We start from the raw sequence: 8,039 nt of genomic DNA, 5'->3' as shown, positions 1-8,039 counted from the left end.
GGGTGGACACTGGTGCTGAGCAACCCCCATGAGACACAGGACAGGCCTCGGCATCCTGGGTCCAAATGGGCTGAGCGAACAAGGGACTCTCACATGGGAGGGAGCACCATCTAACGGAGCCTTCCCCGACCCGCCCCGGCCCGGCTGCAGGCCAGACAGCTCTCCTTCCCAAGAGCACCTCCCTCACCACACAGAGCCAGACAGGGGTCTAGTCACTTCATTTTTACTAGTTCACATGTTCAGCAGACAAGTCAAGGTGCAAACAGGATTTATTTCACATTAATATATTAACTGAATTTTTTTTGGTCAAATAAATAGGGAATCCTCTAAATAACCATCTCCTCTCTTCACAGCCAGTCCAGGAGCAAGTGAGAGCAAAATTTTAGTGCATTTAGGGGACACACTGCCAACCAGGTATGAAGCTTAAAGGGAAGAAGGCAGGCTGAGGGGCTGGCAAGAGCTCATGGTCAATGTCCAGGCCAGGCCCCAGGGGTCTGGTTCCCAGCCCACCCGGCGGCCCCCAAGTGGACATGAAGTGGACATGCATTCTCCAGTTCTAGTCCGAGAGGCCCTCTCTAGAGGGAAAGGAGAGGTGAACGGAAACAAACTCCAGAAAAACCAGCGAGGCAGCAGAGGGGCTCTGCCCCCAGTCATGGCTGCCCTCAGACCACCCACCCCCGGCGGCTGGTGGGAAACCCTAAATGTTGAAAGCAGAGGTGACAAAAGACCCAGGACGAGGCAGGGACGGGAAGGTGAGCGTGAAGGGGCGCGGCCGGCTGGGGATGGAATGCAGGTGGGCAGTTGGCAGGCAGGCGGCCCTCCTTAGCCAGGCACAGACGAGGGCAGACGGAATGAGTGGGGCCTGGCAGGGCGCCGGGGCGGGGGCGTGGGCAGCGCTTGTGAGGCTGGGGGTAAAGCAGCTACAAAATCAGAGAGCTGGACTGCGGTGGAGGAGGTGGCCAGAGAGTCCCTCCATGGGCAGAAGCTACGAGAGCAGAACAGGGACAGAGGAGGGTGGGGGGATGCCCCCCACCCCGCCATGGGACAGCGCAGGAAGCCAGCGGGCTCCGGGCTTACATGGGAAACTGGGAGGCACCGCCCCGAGTCACGGGGCCCCCCTTCCCTCGAGGCGAGTTCCTGATAACTGTTTTATATCAGAGCTGGAGGAAGGACAAGCCCTTCCCATCACGCCCCACAGCCCCAACTCAGCCCCAAGGGGAGGGGAGGAGAATGAGAGGAGGCAGGAGGAGGGGGTGGCGGGGTCTACTGGGTCTTCTTATCTTCGGGGGGGTAGTAGGGAGGTGGTGGAGGCTGGTTCTGAGGAAGAAAGGAAAGATCACGTTAGGACCGTCCGAACAAGGGGAGGTCTCTCCCGCCTCTGAATACCAGCAGCTGGGGCTGTGGGTCCCCCTCCAGCGTGTGCCCGCCCCACTCACCGTGGGCATGTAGACGTTGTGTGGGTTGCCCGGGTTGTAATAGGCGCTGGCAGCTGCTTCCGCGGCCTTGGCTTCAGCTGTGAGAACACACACACTCGGGACGAGCCCTACAGACAGGCCTCCCTGCTGCCTCCGGCCGCCCCTGCAACCCTGGCTCCCCAGTGCTCGGGTGGCTGGTGCCAAGGACCCAGTTCCATGAATCAAGCAGTGGTTAACCTTCCCTGAGTGTTTCCGGTACTATTGAGACACCCCCTGTACTCCTCCCCATCCGATCTTCACCACGACACCCCCAGGTGGTTCTGTTGGCACATTTTGCAGATGAGAAGACTGAGGTACAGAGGGAAACCTTTCCCAGGGAGCACGGCCAGCTAAAGACAAGAGAGTGAGCTGGCATCTACTGATCTCTCTTCACCACCTGCCACCACACGGCTGGTCCCCTGGGACTGTCCCTAGGCCAATGGTCGTGCGTTATCTGGGGCTTCCGCATACCTGTGGGGAGCAGCCCAGGGGCTGAGCTCACCTGCAGAAGTGGAGGGGACATCGGGGCCGCTGACCGGAGGCTCCATGGGCCCGGGGTAGGGCGGCGGTGGGGGCTGCATGTACCCCATGGCCCCGTCCATCATGGGGGGTCCCGGATAGAACTCTGCTCGGCGAGAGGGACGGGACCCGGTGAGCGGCGCCGCCCTGGCCCCTTGTCTGGTGCCCCCCCAGGCCCCTCCGGCTGCTCCGTCCGTCCTGAAGCAGGTCCAAGAACAAGTCTCCCCTCTGCAACCCCCTGGCTTGGGTGGGGGCGGGGGTGCGGGGTGGGTAGCAAAGGACACACTCACCAGGTGGGGGCGGTGGGTAGGGGTAGCCAGGAGGGCAGGGGTACATTCCATTGGCGACTGGCGGGGGGAAGACATAGGCCCCGCTGGGCATGTAAGAGTAACCATAGGCTCCGCTGGAGGCTTCGCCTCGGGAGGCTACAGTACAAGGGGAGAGAGAAGTGAGTGTCTCCAGCCTCAGGCGCGGGGAGCTGCAGGGTCCCTGGGTGTGCACAGCAGACGCACCTCAGCCCTCCCTGCTCGAGGCCACCTCGGGCAGGGACGGGGAGAGGAGTCTCGGTGGGGACGGAGGTCAGAGCTGGGTCAGAGGAGATGGGGCAAAGGGCATGGGGTGGTGGGAGGGATGGAGGAAGGAGGCTCAGGGAGGGGCAAGAACGGAACTGGGGGAGCCTGGGGCCAAGGTGAGGAGGTCTGCGGAACACAGCCATTGGGACTTCACAGGTTGCCTCATAGGAGCATAAAGGCTGGGTTTGTTTCCATGAGGCCAAATGTCCTCGAGGCTGAACGGCTCTGGCAAATCATCCTATACCTGCTCCAGGCAAAGGAACCTCAGCCTTTGGGGTACAGGGCGGTGATGTTAATTACAGGTTTCCTTCCCACTGCCCTGGTGGCTGAGACAGGAAAGTATCTGCCTGCAACTCTGGGTCGGGAAGATCCCCTGGAGAAGGCAATGGTTACCCACTCCAGTACTCTTGTCTGGAAAATTCCATAGACAGAGGAGCCTGGCGGGCTACAGTCCAAGGAGTCGCAAAGAGTCAGAAAGGACTGAGTGGCTAACACTTTCCCTTTCCCTTTCCCAACTCCCAGCCCTGGGCAGCCCGGGGCCCAGGAATTCACCTCCTGACTGCCTAAAGAGCACAACTAAAAGGAAACAAACCCAAATGAACAAAATGGCACACGCATTCCATGTGTCCTCGGCCCCGGATTCCGAGAGCCTCGGTACCTTGAGATGCCACCTGTAACATCCGCTGTCCAAATTCGATGGCGCCCCCGGACATAAAGGTCAGCTTGTAGGATGCAGAGCCTTCCCAGCCACCTGAGAAGAGAACAGCGCATCAACAGCTCAGAAGAGCGTTCCGTCTGAAGAGATGGCTGTACGTCCTCTCCAGGCCCCATCCAATGGCCTGCCACACACATCACAGGCCAGCGCTGCGACCCGGCCGGCCCCCTGCCCACTTCCTTCGCAGTCCTGTAAGCACAGCTGCGCTGGGGCCTCCCACCCCCAATAAAGCAGCAACAGCCGATTCAAGTTCAAAGCAGCTCTCTCACTCCCGGGGGAGGGGGTGGTGGTGCTGAGAACAAACCCTTGCACCCCCTGCCTGGCTTCTGTCCAAAGGGGAACCGTGAGCTCAGCAGCAAGGCTCAGGCCAGGCTGAGTGTGGGGGAAAGTGAGAATGGTGCCGGGGTCTCTGGGGTCTGCCAAGCTCGAGGGAAAAGGCCCCTGCCTCCCACGCACCTGAACAGTGCCCTCCCACACCTAACGTCTGACACACGCCCCAGGTCGAAGTGAGCGTTTTCACTGGGTCTGCAGTCGTTGAGCCGCCTTCGCTCGCTCTCTGATCTGAGCTGTCATTCTGAATGCCAGCATTTCCCAGCTCTTGGCAACTTCACCCCCTGATGAATGGCTGGCAGCCCAAAGGCTGGTCTTGGAAGCTACTCCGGAGCCCAGAGCCCCGCCGTCACCCACCTCCTGCTTCGGCCTTCACCGTCCCTTTGATGTAGTTTGCCCCAAACACAGGCTGCTTGATCTCACAGTCCTTCATCAGATAGAAGGGCATCATGAAAGACTGCATGGCATCCTTCGCCTTGGACAGAAAAATGACCTGCAAGGACAGACAAGGGCCATCACTGCTCGGACCACAGCCAGCCTGGCCACCGCTTCCTCTGTGTGAGGCTGCCGCTCCCAGGGCTGGTGTGGGTGGCCGCAGCCAGCACCCAGCAGCCCCAGGGCACTCTCTGCAATAGCCACCCCTGGAGGGTGCCTTTTGGAGTAAAAGGCCACACGTGCAGCTGGGCTAGGGAGGCCAGATGTGTGAATTCACAAGAAAAACGCGTGACTCAGGCCACATGTGTGAACAGGACGGCCTGCTCTGTCACTCATGGGCGGTGAGGAGGCGGCGGACGCGGAGCCTCAGTGAAGAGGCTGCGAGGCGAGGGCAGAGGGGCGGGGAAGGGCTCCCGTAGCGGGCGTCCAGCCTGAGCTCCACAGAACTGAAAGGAGGCAATGGCAGCAGGTGGTGGACCCCGGGAGAAGGGGCGGCACTAACCAGCCCGTGGACTCTGCCCAATCAGCAACGCTCTCACCCCCCGGGTAGAGAACCTGCTGTTTTATACCCACGACTTTAATCTGTGACTGGAGATGCCAACTTGAACCCCCAGAGACAGGGTTTTGAGACATCCCTCCCCATCCCCACCCAGGTCTCCTCTAAGGCCTGTGCACCTCTCCCCGCTCCACCTCTAAGTCAGCTCTCAGGTGGCCCCAGGCAGCCATCTTCTTCCAGGAACATCCATTTGTGTTTCTCTGCAAGTCTCTCTGAGTCTGCCCGAGGTACTCTTAGGTGAGGCCCATTCTGCAGGCTGGCATTTCTTGCTCTGCCGGGTTTGGCCGGGCTCTTTGCCCAGCCCAGAGACTGCGGCCGTGCTATTGAATCCTGTGGACCACACTTACTACTCTGGACGTGCACAAGGGCCTCACGGGCTACTCCTACAAAACTCAAAGTACCTCGGCCTCTCCCCCCAGGCCCAGGTCATTCCAGCAGCTGCACTGAAATCCAGACTGCTTGCAGCAGCAGCTCGGGAATTTGCATGGATTCACTGTCCAGCCGTCAGTTTTGCTGCACAAAGAGCCTGGTGGTTTGAGAACCAGGGAGATGTGACAGAAACACGCTGACATTCATCAGGGCTCAGAGGCCACTAGACTCACAAGGCTGAGGCTGACCTAAGGCTCTCACATCAGCCTCCTGGAGCCACGAGTCTCCAAACCAGCTGCCTCACTGTACAACTTACCCGGTACGGGGTAAGGTAGACGGTGCCCTTCTTGGTCCCTTTGAAGGCCTCTGGCACATTCCTCATATCACTGAACGTAAGCTCTACATGGTCATAGGACATCAGAATGCTGTGAGAAAAGAGGACAGGCCCTGATGAGACTGCTGGAGTCACAATCTGTCACCCCCAAGGACTGAAACCTCCTGGGTAGCAGCTGCTTATGAGTAGCTGCCAGCGTGTGGTCGTTTCAACACTGCTGTGAGGAGCATAACAACACAGCCATGGAAAAAATGAGCAAGCTGGGTTCCCCGAACCCCACCCACATAGCCCCAAAGTGACCAGTGTAGGGACTTCCCTGGTGGTCCAGTGCTTAGGACTCCCCATTCTCACTGCGGAAGGCCCAGGTTCAACCTCTGGTCGGGGAACTAAAATCCCACAAGCCACAGGGCACAACCAGGAGAAAAAAAAGTGACCAGTGCAGTAGAAGAGCCGCAGGGCTTTGCAGACACCATAATCCCTCCAATCGGGTCAGATCATCTGGGTTAACTCTTCTGTTCTTCTTCCAGGTCCTTACAGCAGGTGCTCTGTTTTTGTTGGTTTGCCTTTTTAAGCCTGATGCATAATTTTTTAAGACATGACTCTCCACCTTACCAAAGGGCTCACTTCAGGGTTCCTCTAAACCTGGGGTGCTTAAGCTGAGTGTGCAGGGCTATCAGTTCATGAATCCTTCAGACGATCACACACATGCTTTTTCCTGTGACAGTCCATAGCTCTCATCGCTCTCACAGGGATTCTTGAAGAGTGAGGTTCACTGTTTTACACATCAAGCTTTATATGCTGAATGGAGACTTCAGTTACTGTTTACACAACTTTTTCAGAACTGGGGCGCAAGCATTTGCTAAAAATAAGGCACACCATTACGCAGCAGCACTGAGTCCTAAACCAGGTAGGAGGCCCAGGAGGACAGGTAACATTCTTTTTTGTTTTTAAGATAACATTCTTGTCCCAGAAAAGCCCCACTGAGAGAGGAAGAACAGTCCCAGGAGATGGTACCAAATGGCATCAGCAGGGTTTGTCCACCCTGGGACTGGCTCGCACACAGAGAGGCTACACACCCAGGGCAATGTGAGGTTTCTCTGATTACAAGACAACGCAGCCCAAGTTCACGTGGTTCTATTTGTCTTTTTTTTGCCCTCCCAGATATCACAACTTCCTTCACTGGGGAGGGGTAAGTGGAAAGAGGACCAGTACCAGAAAAGACAGGGAAAGCTCAGAGAAAAGAGGTCATGATCAGGAACAGGCTGGGCCTGGCAGACCCTGTGCCGGTACCATGGGGAGAGTCAGTATTGTGGGCTCCCTGAGTGCTTTCCTGACTCAACAAGCATGCCGGGTTACAGCCCTGGGCTGAGTGCTGGCCTTAACCAGTGTCTAGACTCTGATCCCACCAAGTCTCTTCTGGGGACTCAGATTCCTTCTTTGCTCCTTCAAGAGGTGCTTTTGAGTCACTCAACCAGGGCTGGCTGGTCTGATTCTCAACGCCCAAGGAGCAAGAGGAGAGAAGCCATTCAAGGACCGGAAGGTAGGAGAGACAGAATGGAGTGGGGGGTGGGCAGGACAGGTGGGAGACCACTCTGGGGAGTGACCCGAGCCAATAGGAATTCAAGGGAAAGAGGCAAAAACTGACCTTTATAGGAAATATGTCAGGCATCTGACGATCGTTAACTATGTAATTTCACCTCTGGGCCTCAGTTTCTCACCTGGAAACTGAGCAGTTCTGGAATATACTGGAAGGCTACATACTGGTAGTTAAGGCTACTGACTTTGGAATCAAGACTCCTTGCTGTTACTTACAGCTTTGTGAGCTCAAGCAAGTTTCTTAACTTCCCTGTGCCTCAGTTTCCTTACATGTCAAGTGTGTAGGGTAATAGCATCTGCCGCACAGGATTCACATACTGAAAAAAGGCAGAACAGATGTCGCCCCTCCCCGACACACAGTAAACGCCTAAATAAATGGCAATTACTTTTGTCTAAAGCTTTCCGCGTTTCCTAACGTCTCCTACTCTGGGCAAGGGGTTCGAGGACGACCCGCAAGCTCCAGTTGTCTCTGCAAGGCCCCCGCCCCATCCGGCCGCCCCGGCCCCATCCCACAGCTGATCAAAGCATCCCGGCCCCTCCCTCAACACCCACTCAGCTTCCCGCAGCCCCGCCCCAAGCCGTTACCCCCCCACCCATCAGTTTCCCCTCTCCACGGGTTCACGCCCCGCCGCCCACCGCCCACACTCTCGATGCCCGCCCTTCCGGGCCTCTAGGGTTATTCCGCACTGTCTTCACCTCTCGGTGTTGTTGACGATCACTCCGCCGCCCTCCGAGTGGTTCTTGTTGAGCGCCATAGTCCCTCGGAACAGGGTCCCGAGCCTGGCGACGCAGTGCGCTTGCGCCCTTCTTCTGCCCGCCCCTGGTGGCGTCGTTCAGATAAGCGCCAGCCAGTCACAGCTCCCGTGCGGAGGCAGGCTCTACCGCCTGATCCCGGGCGTCACGTGCTAATAGTTTACGGCCTCGCCCCCTCCCCCCTCCCCGGGTAGCGCCTGCATCACAAACAAGCTCGAGACTACAACTCCCAGAAGGCAACGCTCCCTCAACCCCGACCTCTCCCTACACGCTAGCGGAAGGATGCATTCTGGAACTTGTAGTCTCCGAGACCACAGGTCCCGATTGACTCCACGAGTCGCGTAACTAATTCCCACCTACCTCCACTGCGTCCTCCCAGGGAGCCGAATGAATAGTTCGGTTAGCC

The 8,039-nt window shown here is 57.7% G+C and overlaps 1 protein-coding gene across 2 annotated transcripts; it reads right to left on the bottom strand.

Annotated features, from left to right (window-relative positions):
- WBP2 (WW domain binding protein 2) lies at nucleotides 208–7,757 on the bottom strand. Of its 2 annotated transcripts, XM_018063794.1 has the most exons (8): nucleotides 7,577–7,757; nucleotides 5,267–5,375; nucleotides 3,948–4,083; nucleotides 3,204–3,296; nucleotides 2,264–2,398; nucleotides 1,957–2,079; nucleotides 1,437–1,513; nucleotides 208–1,317 (listed from the first exon to the last, which is right to left on the bottom strand). In XM_018063794.1, exons 1-8 carry the CDS (start codon nucleotides 7,633–7,635, stop codon nucleotides 1,264–1,266), a joined length of 786 nt encoding a protein of 261 aa, XP_017919283.1. In that variant the 5' UTR covers nucleotides 7,636–7,757; the 3' UTR covers nucleotides 208–1,263. The 2 variants fall into 2 exon arrangements, with proteins under 2 accessions (XP_017919283.1, XP_017919284.1); XM_018063795.1 differs by lacking the exon at nucleotides 2,264–2,398 and having other exon boundaries at nucleotides 1,053–1,317; nucleotides 7,577–7,669.

The sequence above is a fragment of the Capra hircus genome, chromosome 19 (genome assembly GCF_001704415.2).
Source record: "Capra hircus breed San Clemente chromosome 19, ASM170441v1, whole genome shotgun sequence".
Lineage (NCBI taxonomy): Eukaryota > Metazoa > Chordata > Mammalia > Artiodactyla > Bovidae > Capra > Capra hircus.
Note: the sequence above shows the minus strand (reverse complement) of the source record. Positions and strands in the feature narration are given on the sequence as shown.